The 15,242-nt window shown below is 42.0% G+C and overlaps 1 protein-coding gene across 6 annotated transcripts in view; it reads left to right on the top strand.

Annotated features, from left to right (window-relative positions):
* The first annotated feature begins 472 nt into the window (after positions 1–472).
* The window catches only part of NUP214 (nucleoporin 214), an 83,604-nt gene continuing 68,834 nt past the window's right edge, over positions 473–15,242 (top strand). For all 6 annotated transcript variants that reach the window (XM_028714313.2, XM_028714310.2, XM_028714314.2 and 3 more), the window contains exons 1-10: positions 473–633; positions 2,853–3,048; positions 6,522–6,673; positions 7,648–7,837; positions 8,326–8,396; positions 10,179–10,242; positions 11,621–11,724; positions 13,016–13,122; positions 13,282–13,348; positions 14,666–14,792. In XM_028714313.2, the coding sequence (XP_028570146.2) occupies positions 592–633; positions 2,853–3,048; positions 6,522–6,673; positions 7,648–7,837; positions 8,326–8,396; positions 10,179–10,242; positions 11,621–11,724; positions 13,016–13,122; positions 13,282–13,348; positions 14,666–14,792 (1,120 nt within the window). In that variant the 5' untranslated portion in view covers positions 473–591. The remainder of the gene's footprint in view (positions 634–2,852; positions 3,049–6,521; positions 6,674–7,647; positions 7,838–8,325; positions 8,397–10,178; positions 10,243–11,620; positions 11,725–13,015; positions 13,123–13,281; positions 13,349–14,665; positions 14,793–15,242) is intronic.

The following is a 15,242-nucleotide window of genomic DNA, read 5'->3' on the forward strand; positions in this document are numbered from 1 at the left end:
CAATGGTGCTATAACAACAACGACCAAATCGTGGTTTCATAGCTTTCTAAGGGCAGCTCTTCGTTCCGCCTTAGATATGAAGCTGACTTCTAAAGAGCCTCAGAAGTCCTGTCCGACCTGTGTGAGTCTATAGTGTTATGGTCAGATACCTAATTTCTTTCTCTATGGTTACTGCAATAAGAGAAGGTTTGAAACCCGGCCTAATACGTCATCGGAATTGAGGGAACAGAACTGCATCACTTTCCGACAAGGCTATCAGCGCCTTATATCCCCAGTTCCCATAGGCCGGGCGCCTTCCCAAAACATGGTAACGGGCGCAAAGACTCGTGTTCGCCCTGTACATAACTTCCCACCCGCTCTCGTTCTTGACATAGAGGCTTCGAGCAAAGCCACCAAGACGGCGGGTGCACGCCTAGAGCGTCGCCGGAAGTTCCCGTTGTGGGCTTCTTCTGTTCCGCGGAAGCGGATGCTACCTCTCCTTTGCTTCCCATCCTGGTTTATAAGAGGCAGGGAATGTGATTTGAGGTAGCGCGCGAAGTCCTCCTGCCGCACCGGTTGGCTTCGTTGTAAGTCTTCGTCCGAGGCTCTGTCATGGGCGACGACATGGATGTAATTCCCGAGAGGGAGATGAAGGTGAGTCGGAAGGGGGGCTAACATTTCCTCCAATTGCACCTGTTACGTTAATATTGTATTTTACCCTGTTGTGTTTTTGCCGGCAGTACTTAGGTTAAAATAAGTGGCTTACCTTACATGGATGTTGTGAAAGTTCACAATGCTTAGAAAGCATAGGTAATCTTAGTCTGTTTCAGTTTTTTAATTTTTAAAATTGTGTCTCTGTGTCAGGAAATTCAGAGCACGTTATGTAAACTAGCCATGCATTTAAGCGCTATCCAGGAATGGATATTATATATATATATATATATATATATATATATATATATATCCATTCCTGGATAGCGCTTAAATATATATATATATATATATATATATATATATATATATATATTTATATTCAGTAATTCAACTAGGTGCAGAATAATAAAAGAAAATGTCTTCAGCAGTACAGATACTAATGGAGAACTTATGTGGTCGTCCAAACAGGTGCCTTGTAGAACTGCAACTGCTACCATCTCTGGCCTTGCATATTGGGGGCTGGTGGGAGTGGGAGCCCAGCAATACCTGCAGGGCCAACAGGGGCTCCCTGCCATTGCTGCAGGTGACCAGAAATGGCATGAAGGTGGACCAGCCAAAGTGCCTCTCCTGCATGCCCAGCTTAGAAACCAAAACAGCTTAGATGGCTTTGAAAGCAGACCAGGCTAATGCATCAGGGACAGTGCCTGGTACCCATGGTGTCTGTTCTACCTCTACTGCCGGGAGTCATTATGCCTCATAATACCAGTTGCTGGAAACCACAGGAGACAATAGTTGCTCTTGTGCTCAAGTGCTGCTTACCAATTAACTCTTGGAGTATCTGGTTGGCCACTGTGAGAACAGAATGCTGGGCTTGAAGGACCACTGGCCTGATCCAGCTTGTCTTATATCCTTCACTTCCACTGGAAATACTGCACTCCGTTTCTTCTCTGCCCAGGCCCCAAGAGACTGGTAAAATAATTGGCAGGCTAGTAAGTTCTGTGGGTCTGTTTACAAGACAGCTATAAGGGTTTCATTATTGCAGCCTTGTAAATAAGGCCATAGAAATTTGTTCAGGTGTTGATTTTGTTTCCACCCACCCCAGTATATTTCTTCTGTGCTATAGGTTGCTCTGAGTGCTCTACCAAGAGAAGACTGGAGCAACGGCTAAGACAGCCTTGTAAAAGAGCTTCCAAAAGTTACTAGCCTGTTGTTTAGTTGGCATGGTAAGAGGCTAGTGGCCTCTATTTATGTTCAAACTGCAGCAGTGGGGAAAGCCCTTCATCTTTAGCTATTATCTGATGCTGTTTTGACAAAACACAGCCTGTAGTGAGGAAATTTAAACCACAGGATAAAGCTTTAAAATTGAAACAGTCAATATAAAACAGAGAAATCTAGAACCGTTTTGAACAGTTTATCATCACAAACTAAAAAGGGCTAGGCATTTACTAAGTTTTGCTAAATCAGGTGCATGAGCAAAAACTCTGAGCCATTCAGTAGACTGTGTTATCTTTTCAGACATGGTGCTAAACTATGAATTGACACTGGGACTCAAACCCCTTCTCTCTTCCTTTACTGTGATGTAAGGAGAGAGGACGCTTCCTCCTTTAAACTAATCAGAGTTTCCAGTTGTGTTCGAACTGGTGGGGGGGACTGTTAATTTAAGCTATGGTTAATTCAAACAAGCCAGGTTCAAATCATAATTTATGATCCCTAGCTGGCTTGAACTAACCACAGTTTCCCAAACTTTAGATGTAACAAAGAGCTCCAGTTAGATTCATAGTTGGAAGTAGATGCTTCCAGTCTCCTTTTAGTAGCTGGGTCACTGAGGAGTGGGGAGCAAACAAGTCTGAGAATTATTTGTGTAATTAAATAATCAAGGTTTTGGTTGAGTTCTGTGGTGTACAGTGGACGCTTGGGTTGCGAACGTGGTCCGTGCGGGATGCACGTTCGCAACCCGCAGCATTCGCAACCCGCGTCTGCATATGCGCGGGTTGCGATTCGGTGCTTCTGCGCATGTGCAAAGCACAATTTAGCGCTTCTGTGCATGCGCAACTGCCAAAACCTAGAAGTAACCCATTCCAGTACTTCCGGGTTTCTGCAGTCCGTAACCCAAAAAACACAACTTGAAGCGTCTGTAACCCGAGGTATGACTGTATTTGAATAAACTGATGCATTTAGATTTAGCCTTCACAGATTTTTTAATCTTGAATGTGCCACAGGATTTTAAGTTCAGAGCATTGAAGAAAGTACGGATCTTTGATGCTCCTGATGAACTCCCCAAAGAGCGTTCCAGTCTTCTTGCTGTATCCAACAAATATGGATTACTATTTGCTGGCTGTGCAGCTGGATTGCAGATCTTCCAGACAAAAAACCTTCTAATGCAGATTCCAGTGGGGGATTCTCCTAATAAAATAGGTAAGTTTTTTCTCTTTCCCCACCCACATCCCCAGCCTTCCTTAATTTTTATCTATAGAGCTATGTTTTTAGCACTAAGGATAAACTCACTTGTTCTGCTTTGAATACCCATCATCAGCTTTGGGGTGGCAAGTCTCCTTTGCAAATTATAGGGTTGGGATTTTTTTTTTTATCTATTTGGGCTCATATAGCATAGTGGGTCAGGGACTGAGCTAAACATCTGGAAGTCTGCATTCAACTGTTGCCTCATTCATTAACTTGGTTGCCCAAAGTAAGCCTCCATTTTCTTTTTTTCCTTTTGGATTTTTACAATTTTATATTCAATCAAACAACACAATATAACATTTGTCACATATAAGAAAAAGAAACCCCACCCCTCCCTGTGACTTTCCTCAACTTCCCCTTCTGGTTCTTTAAATATTTACTACTTCTGCTTAATTATTATTGTTATAATCTTATACCTTAATACTCTTATTTTCTTAATAGTTTTATACCAATTTTTTCTTCATGATTGCATCTTACAGTCAATTTCATTCCATGTTGTTCTTACTTAACCTTTGATCTTATTTTCTTTCTTGTGTTTAATCAAACCCTGCTAGTGAGTCCATATCTTTACAGTATTTCTGTAAATACAACATAAAAGGTTCCCAGTCTTTTATAAATTCTTCATTATCATTGTCTCTGATTCTTTCCATTAGTTTCGCCATTTCTGCATATTCCATAAGGTTGACTTGCCATTCTTCTTTCGTTGGTATCTTGTCGTCCTTCCATTTTTGGGCTAGTAGAATCCGAGCTGCCATTGTAGCATACATAAATAACTTCTTCCGCTCTTGGTATTTCCCGTCCTATTATACCCAACAGAAAAGCTTCTGGTTTTTTAACAAAGGTTATTTTAAACATCTTCAGTTCATTATATATCATTTCCCAATACAGTACTGTAACTTTTAATTAGTTTACAATTCCACCACATGTGGTAAAGTGTACCTTCTTTCGCTTTACACTTCCATCACTTATTAGCACTTGTTCTATACATTTTTGCCAGTTTGACAGGAATTAAATACAATCGGTACATCATTTTCATATAATTCTCTTTCAAAATTGTACATGTGGTGAATTTTAAATCAACTTTCCATAAATTCCCCCAGTCTTTCACTTGTAAGTTACATCCTACATCTTGTGCCCACATTTAACATCTTCAGCTTTGGTTTCCCATTATAATAATAAATGATGCATCTTCTTCAATAATTTGGTATTATTTCTCTACAATTTATCTTTGAAATCTAAATAAAGTATAACTAAATCCTTTCTTTTTATCTACTTTGAACACCTCATTTACTTGAAAATATTGTAACCAGTCATTAACATGTTCTCTGATCTCTTCAAATTCTTTTATTTTTAATTTCCCTTCTGTCTCTATATGTAAGCCATTTTTCTTTCTATTAATTTTTTTAATCGATGTTGCTTCCATTGGAGACAACCACCATGGAGTCTTCTGTTTTAATAAATCTTTGTACATTTCCCAGACTTTTAAAAGTGATCTCCTAATTATATGATTATTGAATGCTTTATGAACTTCCCTTTTTTCATACAAGTACGATGCCATCCAAATCTGTTGTCATGACCTTCAAGATCTAACAAATCTGTATTTTCCAGTTTGATCCAGTCCCGGATCCAACCAATACAGACAGCTTCGTAATATAATTTAAGATCTGGAAGGGAAAAACCTTCTCTATATTTACTGTCTGTAAGTAATTTATGTTTTATTCTTGGTTTTTCCCTTTCCAGATGAATTTTGTAATACCCCTTTATCATTTCTTGAAGCATGCTGCATTACTTACAACCGGTTTTGACTGGTATAAATAACATTTTTGGCAATACGTTCATCTTGATCACGGCAATTCTTCCTAACAGTGATAAATTCATTCTTCCCCATACTTCCCCATAGATTCCTTTTTATTTCATTCCAATTTTTTTCATAATTATCTTTAATGATGTTAATATTTTTGGTTGTCAACCAAATTCCTAAATATTTAACTTTTTTATGAATCTCTATTTCTATATTTTGCTGTAATTCCCCCCCCCCTTTTTTTCTGGTACATTTTTCACTATCAGCTTTGTCTTATTTTTATTCAACTTAAAACCTTCCACCTGCCCAAAGTTCTGTATTTTTTTCTAGGACTTTTGGCAGAGAGTTCTTAGGGTCCTCCACTGTTATTACAAGATCATCTGCATATGCTTTTAATTTATATCCCCCCCCCCCATGACTTCTCTGGTGGATTTTTTTACCTATTTGGGCTCATGTAGCATTGTGGGTAAGGGGACAGCTAAACATCTGGAAGTCCTCAATCAACTGTTGCCTCATTCATTAATTGGTTGCCCTAAGTAAGCCTGCATTTTCTTACCTGCGAAACTGGTGCAGGGGAAATAACATTGGCCAACCATCTATAGTCGTTGTAATGCTTACTGAGACAATGCTTGTGAATCACTGTGTTGCTGGGAATCACAAAAGGCGAGAGTGTGTAGTTCCTAGTTTAGCATTGTCTTAGAATGCTGGGATCAGGGCTTTATTATGTATCTCTGTATTTACTTCCCTTTACTTATATCCTAACCTTCCCAACAGGAGCATGGCTGGGCAATGCAGTTTACAAATACAGCACAACAATAAATAACATTAACAACACATAAAGTAGTGGCATTGGCAATAAGGTATTTTACATTCCAAAGGCTTGAGTAAACCATAAAGGTTTTCACATTGTGACACTTTCCATTTGCAAGGGAGTTCTATATTCTATGAGGGTGCCATTCAGAATGTCTTGCATTAATAGTGCCTGTCCGGTAGGGCTGGGCGATATATCAAAGCAGTGCCCCAAACTGGTTTGAAGTACAGATCATGATAACAGTTTCAGAATTGTTCACCTGGCAATATCTCACGAATCCTTGCTCACTCCTTGGCTGCCACCATCACTGCACATTTCACTCTCAAGTGACACTTGCAGGTCTGTCTGATGTTCACCCACAGTGAGAGGCCCAATTCCTTCCTCTGCAGCCCATCTGCCAGCCTTGGCAGAGGGAACTTGAGAAGGTGCTTGCCTGCCTGTCTGCACCTTCACCCAAGCAAGTGGGCTGCCTCATCCCTCCCTCCAGATTAGAACACTAGGGCTGTGCAATGTATCATCCAAAACCAGTTTGAAGTCCATATCCAGGAGTCAACATGTGGCTGCTTATTTCTTCCCACCTTCTTCCCACCTTTCTTCTTATTTCAGACATTGTGTTATATCAGTATATTGCGATGTTGAAAACCAGACATCGCCCAGCTCTGCTGCCCAACCGGTTAAAATAACAAGCAGGGCATCCCCAGCTGATCTTAATAGACAAATAGGGCAGTATTGGATTAGTTCAGGCCTCCAACTACCTTTTAAATAATTTATTGTTGTTTTTTTTCCTCCCTGGTGCTCCTCTTCATTTTTTTTAAGTTGAGAATGTCCAGAGTCTTTTCGTTCCCACGAAGTTCTGTGTGCATCACTTGGCACTCAGCTGTGATAACCTCACACTCTCTGTCTGCATGGCCTCCAGTGAAGTTGGGTCCTTCATTGGCTTTTTTGATGTTCGCACCTTTGTGAATCAGGTAAGTTGCATGGTTTAAAAGCAAATTTGGAAACGCCCCCCCCCCAACCCTCACTCCAGGGTGTGTTTTGCTATGAGTTTTGAAACTGGAGAGCTTCAGCAAGCCCTAATGAAGCATAACCACACTTTAGGATTCAGATGTAATGCTAAACCATGGTTAATTAAAAATTGGGAGGAACACTACCATAGTGTAGTATTCATGTGTGATAGTAAACTGCGGTTAATCAAAAAGGGAGCAGAAGATTCCAGTCTCTTTCTTGTGGCTGTGCCGGCAGGGGGGATGAAGTGTGTGAGGCTGAGGTTCGCTGTGACTCATATCCTCTCTATCTGACCCTCAAAACTCTCCCCAGGCCACACTCCTCACCAGCCTTGCTCGGCATTCTCCTTGAGTGCTTTTGCCTGGCTGGAAGTTGTCCATGAACTGTGATAATGACTCTTGCTTGCCTGGCTGAAGATACGGGGGGCAGCACATGTAAAAGGCTCTGACTTTTGCATGGCTGGAATGTAGCCCACTGTATATATCCATTCTGTGCGCTTTTGCCTCAAGCCATGCCCACTACTGATACGTGCCCCCTGGAATCTTGTCCAGAATGTATAAAAAGGTCCTGCAGTCCTGCAGTAATCTGCAGCTCATCATTCCTTCTGTTTTTTTTTAAAAAGATATTTATTCAGATTTTACAAAAAAGAAAACATAAGTTTACAAAATAGAAAAAATTATAACAACAATTAACAAACTAAAATTATAACAACAATTAACAAACTAAAAAAAACACACATAGAAAAAAGAATAAAAAGGGTACAAAATACAAAAAAATTCCTTCTGAACTCTACCACTGATAGGAGCTTAGGTTAGTGAAAGCATCGCTTTCCTTCAGGTCTTGGAGAGTATGGTGAGCCAGTGATTTGACTCTTCTGAAAGCAAGTGTCTTTGCTCATACGGATACGGTCTAACAAACATACATTTCTTTCTAATAGGCTAAGCAGCAAAAACGCCCCTTTGCCTATCAGAAGATGGCTGGGGCGATGGTCAATGACTTGAAATGGAACCCAATGAATGCCTCTATGCTGGCCGTCTGTCTATCTGATGGAAGCGTCTCTGTCCTGCAGGTGGCAGATTCTGTGAAGATCTATGCAACTCTTCCTGCTTCAGTGGCTGTTACATCAGGTTGGTAACATGACTTTTAGACTGATGCAGAAATCCCCGTTATAAATAAGCTGAATTTGAGTTCCGATTTACATATATTTTAGGTGTACAGCTCAAAGTAAGCCTGAATGCGCCACATGGACAATTGCAAACAAGGGTATCTCATAAGGAACCTTTGGCCCTCCCAATGTTGCTGAACTCCAACTACCACCCACCCCTGGCCATTGGCTGTGCTTGCTAGGCTGATGGGAGCTGCTGTTCAGCATCTAGAGGGCCAACATTTCCCCTCTCCTGCTCTAGGGTATGCTCTCCTGAGACCATCGTTGGCTGCACCTTCATACTGAATGGACAATCTATTGCATTCCAAATTTGAGATTGTCGTGTTTGAATAACACTTGTGAGGGCAATTTAAGCCATTTGCCAAATTGCACTGGCTGGTTTTCTTGTTGCTATTTCCTTTGCAACTGCTTAATGATGCCTGCTTGATTTTCTCCCTCCCACCCCTTTAGTGTGTTGGAGTCCTAAAGGAAAGCAGCTGGCTGTAGGCAAGCAGAATGGCACAGTGGTCCAGTATCTCCCTGTAAGTCTGTTTTGTTCTATTTGGGCTGTAATGATCTGCCGCCTCCTGCTTCTCCCTCTTGGTTGTTTCCTGTTTTGTTCTCCCAATTCAAAGTTCAGAAGATGGAGTCATAAGTATAAGGCTAGCAGAAGTACATGCCTGGGAACGGCTGTAGTCTGGAGCTTGAGCATCCATTTTGCATGCAGTAGGCCCCAGGTTCAGTCACCTGCACCTCCAGGTAGAATGAGAATTTTGCTTTTGTAAAGTAAGCTAGTTTTTTTCATGCCTGCACATTCCTCTCTATTCACCATCCAGGCAATCAAGAAGTTTAGGAGCACAAGGCTGCATATGCACCATGCATTTAAAACACATGATTTCTTCCCCCCTTCCCCAAGGAACTGTGGCTCTGTTGGGGTAAACAGTGGTTCTAAGGATTCTTAGCGATAAGCCATGTGCTATGAATGCATGGCTGTGCACCTGTCATATTCAAGCCAGGCAAAAACACAAAGGGGGAAAGAGGGCTAGTAAGGGGTGTGGCTTGGGGTGAACCCTGAGGACAAAATAGAGGCTTGTAGGACTGCATTTGGTCCCTGGGCCTAAGATTAATTAATTTTCATTCATTTTATTTGTTTACCGCTCTTCTACAAAAAAAATCATGCTCAAAGCAGCTTACAACAAAGAAACAGGAATGCGTTTCGAACGAACACTACAAAAACCTTCATAATAACACAGCACTACAAAAATATAATATACCAAAAACCCACATTTCAGTACTATAAATATAACAAGCACCATGCAGCATGCAATAGCAAAAACAACAAAGAAACTTCATAGTTTCACCTTAGTCCTAGAAACACCACTCCTATGATGTTGCTTACAATCCCTCTCCTGTAGCAGCAGCTTATAAGGCTTCCAAGGGCAAAGGCTGGGGTTCCTGGAAACAACTCTCCCATGATGATGATCATCTCTGATATAGGTGAATTGGGATCATGCCCATAATTAAGCCGGAGGTCACATGGCTTTGATGCAAAAGAGTGCCCACATTTGACTGCCAGCAATCTTTCCTTAGAGGGATCTTCGGCTACAAAATGCCTGTGCCTGAAATCTTGGAGCATTGCTCCCATTGAGAACGGATTAGGGATAGGGAACTCATAGCCCTCCAGCTGTTGTTTTATTCCATGGGTAGGCAAACGAAGGCCTGGGGGCCGGATCTGGCCCAATCGCCTTCTAAATCCAGCCCGCGGATGGTCCAGGAATCAGCGTGTTTTTACTGTCCTTTTATTTAAAATGCATCTCTGGGTTATTTGTGGGGCCTGCCTGGTGTAGAATGTGTGCTTTTATTTAAAATGCATCTCTGGGTTATTTGTGGGGCACAGGAATTTGTTCATTTCCGGCCCCCCTCAAGGTCTGAGGGACAGTGGACTGGCCCCTTGCTAAAAAGGTTTGCCGACCCCTGTTGTATTCCATCAGCTCCCATCTAGCATGGCCCATGGTCAGGGGATACTGGGAGTTATAGTCCAAGAACATCTGGAGGGCTTCAGGTTCATCATCCACAGAGCAGACAGTACTGAGTGAAATGTACCATGTCATCAGATCACTGAACCATGGCAGCTTTAGATGAAACGCTTTGGGCATTTTTTTTGAAAGTGCTTGTATAAATTCAGAGTGTTGTTTTTTTTTTATTGCATGTGTGATGTGAAGTGTTGCATTGTAGATAGAATACTTTAAAAAACAACAACACACACACACCCATATCATTAAACTTAGGGTATTCTAATCATGCTCGTTCTTTTACTTTTTCAGAACCTGCAGGAGAAGAAAACAATTCCCTGTCCTCCATTCTATGATTCAGATAATCCTGTCAAAGGTACTGTGTTTCCTAAAATTTGGCGTTTTGACCGGTTGGTATTACAGTAGTACAGATGGATCATGTAATCACAGTGTTTCACTTATGTGCCTAGAATTTGCCCACCCATGAAATCCAGGCATATTGTGGAATGTGAGATGCTTGTTTTTGACTAGTTGAATCTCCCATGTTTAAAAATAAATCTGGCAGGTGTTTTGCTCAAAATACTAAGTAGTATTTTATACCAATCCCATTTACAGTATGGATTAATATTTAATCTCCTGTAATTTAGTTGTCAGGGTTGTTAATGCAGCACAGTTACATAATTATAGTGCAAAGATTTGATAATGCCTTGCTTTCTTTTGGGGGGAAAAATGCAGTCCTTGGGCATATTATCACATCTGTTACGTTAAATTTTTAATTTGTATATTTGTAATTGAAACTTGAAGTTCTTTATACGTCTTGTTCCCTAAGATTAATACAGCAACAAAACTGTTGTACTCACAGCAGCCCCTTTGAAATTGATGGAGATGACTAAATTAGGCAGATTAACTTCAGTGTGTCTACTCTGAGTAGAACTTTGCTGGGAACTTTGCTAGGGAAGGTTTCCAGTGTCCTAGATCCTTCTGTCTTTACGCAGTACACAGTGTTAATGAACACATAAAGGAACTAACCAGCTGCATTATACCAAGTCAGACTGTTAATCCACAAAGTTTAGTATTGCTTACTCTAACTGGCAGCAGCTGTCTGGGATTTCAGGCTGGGGTGCCTCCCAGCCATACCTGGAAATGCTGGGGATTCAACCTGGGACTTTCTGCATGCAAAGCAGGTGGTATACCACCAAGATATCCCTCTTCCCATATAGCTCATTGGAAGGACATATGCTTTTGACTCCAGAAATCCCATGTTCATCTTCAGGTGGGGTTGGGAGAGACTGAAACCCTGGAGTGCTGCTGCCAATTTTTGTAGGCAGCACTCAGTTAGCTGGATCTATGATCTGACATGATATTGGGAAGCTTCCTAGCATGAGAGAAAAGCCGCATAACTCAGTGGAAGGGCATCTGCTTTGCATGCAGAAGGTCCCAAGCTCAGTCCCCCAGTATCTCCAGGTGGGGCTGTGAATGTCTCCTGCCTGAAATCTGGAAAGTCATTGCCAGACAATACTGAGCTATATGGACCAGTGATCTGACTTGACATAAGGCACCTTCCAGTGGGATGTACCCAACTGACTTCTACACAGGTCCATTTATTTCAGTGGGCCTACTCTGAGTAGGACCAAGCTTGCATACAACCCTATGTTCCTGTGTAAGTAGTAATAATAATAATAATGAGTGGCTCTTGAGAAAAACAAAAGCAAAAAACCCAACAACCCAAGTTTACTCACATTTCTGTTTTCCAGTCTTGGACGTGTTGTGGGTCAGCACTTATGTCTTCAGTATCGTATATGCGGCTGCGGATGGGATCTTGGAAGCTGCACCGGAAGTGGTGATGGCTGTGCTTCCTGTACGTGAAGAGAGGAAGCGCTGGGGAAGCAACTTCTTTTTCTCTTGTCTTTGATTTCTAAGTCTGTACTGCCTACTGTCATTCTCATAATTTTGCCAGGTCTTTGTCCCTGGTTTGTGCTGCTGTGTCTTCCCACATGTTAGGCTCTTGCTTCAGAACGATAAAAAAAAGTAGTGACCCGAGATGTAGAATCCCACTTCATAGAAACCATTTAGTCAAACTTTGCATGGAAATTGAAGCATTCACCAACCACAGCAGCCTCTGCACTTCTGCTGCGAGTGTCAGTTTTGCTTGCCAAGTCCCCATACAAACATGTGTTAGATGCCTACCTCTTAGATGCACAGGTTTAACTTGGGTGTTTGGAACTTTCTTTCTGCCTGAGGGCCACATTCCATCCCAAGCAGCCTTCCAGGGACCACATGCCAGTGGTGAGCAGCAGGGTTGCAGGCAAAAGCGAGCAGAGCAATGGATGTACATTTTGCCTCCGGATAGTAGGCTAGTTTCTATGGACACTCATAATAGTCCTTGCTGTCCTCCTTTCAGACAATCAAGAGGCATGATCAGAATTCTAGGAATGCATCCCAGCCAGGCAAAACAGTTTAGGAGTTCATATCTTTTTATGGTTATTGAAACATTTAATCATACTTTTGGCCAGAGGTGTGGGACCCTTGACCTTCCACGCACTGTAGGGACTCCAGCTTCCATCAGCCTCAGCCAGCATGGCCTGTGTTCAGGAATGATGGCAGTTTGTGTTATATAATAATGCATTCTTTATATCCTGCTTTTTCCCTACACTGTAACTCAAGGCAGATTTCAGAAATTAAAGCAAAACAGATAAAATACAGAAAGCTAAAAACATACAGAAGATAATAGTTTAAAAAGAATTAGACTGTAATAGAATTAAAACTATATAAACGCAAATTATGAAAATACTGATAGCAAAAAATAGCAAAGCCCTATTCAAATCACTTTCCTTAAAAGCAGTCAGTTCCCCAAAGCGCATGGGAACAAGGCAGCCTTCACGTGCCAGGGGAGAGCAGCAAGAAGGGAGTCAGTCTAGCTTCTCTAGGAAGGAAGCCATAAAATCTGGCAGCTGGCTATCACGAAGGCCCCCTCCTTGTAATTATGAAACAGTTGCAACCATAAAACAGTTATGTATGTTATAAATGATGCAAATATTTTTAAACAGTCCAGCGCCTGCAGGGTCATTTGTGAGCTGCCCCTCCCCTAAGACACTTTTCCTCATATGTTGCATCTCCCACACAGTTTCCTGTTCTGTCTCCCCATTCAGAAAAAAGAAGAAAAGCGGCCTGAGCTGTTTGTGAATTTTATGGAGCCCTGTTATGGCAGCTGTTCTGAGAGGCAACATCACTACTTCCTTAACTACGTTGAAGAATGGTGAGTAATGGCGATCATACAACATTGAATAGTTCCCTTTTAATTAGGTGAGCAAAGGGCTGGGTGTATTTAAAGATTGTTATTTGAAACTAACAGGGAAAGGTGTTTATGATGCTTGAAGTGGGTTATGGATTTGTGGTTGTTGTTTCCTTCCTCAAGGGATCTGGTCCTTGCAGCATCTGCTGCTTCCACAGAGGTCAGCATCCTCGCAAGGCAAGGAGACAAGGTAATTCCACTTCCTATTTCCCCAGCAAGTGCCTCTTATAAGAAGACCAGAGGTCCCAGTGAGAGTTCCAGAGGGGTACAGTGGTACCTTGCAAGACGAATGCCTCGCAAGACAAAAAACCCGCTAGACGAAAGGGTTTTTTGTTTTTTGAGCTGCTTCGCAAGACGATTTTCCCTATGGGCTTGCTTCGCAAGACAGAAACGTCTTGCAAGTTTGTTTCCTTTTTCTTAACACCGTTAATACAGTTGCGACTTGACTTCGAGGAGCAACTCATAGAACACGGTGTGGTAGCCTTTTTTGAGGTTTTTAAAGACTTTGGTGGTTTTTGAAGCTTTTCCAAAACTTTCCCGACACTGTGCTTCGCAAGACGAAAAAAATCGCAAGATGACAAAACTCGCGGAACGAATTAATTTCGTCTTGCGAGGCACCACTGTAGTTATTATCAGTCAGCTGCAGCAAGAAATAGCAAAGTCTCATGTCACCTTGAAACCCATGCACTTACTGGGACAGAATATTTCATTGATTATCGTTTTATTATTGATTGATGGATTGATTGATTGATTGATTGATTGATTGCACTTATACCCCACATTTTTCCCTCCAAGGAGCTCAAGGTGGTGTACATGGTTCATTTAATCCTCACAACAACCCTGTGAAGTAGTTTAGACCGAGAGGCAGGGACTGGCCCAGTGAACTTGATTGATTTGAACCCTGGGCTCCCAGGTCCAAGTCTGACCTGCTAACCGTTATATTACTCAGGCTCTTGCTTTTGTGGACCATGGACTCACCCCCACCAATGGTGGTGGACCAGATATACCCTTTTGACTTTAAGGCATCTCTTGAAGACCTTCTTATACCAACAGGCCCATGCAACTGCTTAAACATTTTTTATTCCAGTCGTTTAAATGTTTATTTCATAATGTTTCACTTGTACTTGTACATATTGCTGTATGCTGCCTTGATACTTTATATGAGTTGGTTGTACATAAAAATCTTTATAAATGAACCAAGGAATAATAGTAATTTTCTTCTCCACTGCACGTGCTACAGTGATTTTTTAAAGTAGAAAAAAAGCCCTTATTACCACAAGTTGATCTCCCTGGCAGGAACGATTCCAGAGGTTGCCAAAGCACAGAGCCAATTGGGAGCAGCCATAGCTCAGTAGCAGAGCATCTCTTTAGCAAGCATAAGGCCCCAGGTTCAGTTCCCAGCATCTCCAGGTAGCGTTGGGAGTTGCTGTTAGTAGTGTAGACAATACTGTGCTAGATAGACCAAGATCCTGATTCCTAGTACTAATTAAACTAACCCTTCTTACAGAACAACTGGGAGCTGTGGGTTCTGGAAGACTCCAGCCGAGCAGAACTTCCGGTCACAGATAAGAGTGATGACACTTTGCCTGTAGGCGTGGCGATTGATTACACCAGCAACATGCCCATAACCATTAGTAAGTATATGAATGTTGCTCTTGGGTTAAGCATAAAGCAAACAGCAGCGCTCTCTCTATACCACGTGTGGGGAACCTTTTGCCCTCCAGATGTTGCTGAACTATCAGTCCTAGCAAGCATGGCCAGGGATGCTGAGAGTTGTAGTTCAGCAACATCTGGAGGGCTAAAGCTTCTTCACGCCTGCTGTAGAGGGAGCTTTAGTGCTGGTCATTAGTCCTGAGAAGATGCTATTAATATACCTGGAAGTGCTATTTTCCCACCTTCTAACTGTGATTCTTGAGGCTATTCAGAGTGGGCAGACCTGTGAGCCCGGGGCCAATTGTGACACGACCCCCCCAGGCCTCCATCTGGCCCATGGGACTCTCCCCAGCTGACATTGTTTTTTGCCTGGCTGGAATGTGTCCTGTATAATTTTTTTTAAAAAAAGGGAAAAGGGTGGACTAGAAATG

The sequence above is a fragment of the Podarcis muralis genome, chromosome Z, assembly GCF_964188315.1.
Source record: "Podarcis muralis chromosome Z, rPodMur119.hap1.1, whole genome shotgun sequence".
NCBI lineage: Eukaryota > Metazoa > Chordata > Lepidosauria > Squamata > Lacertidae > Podarcis > Podarcis muralis.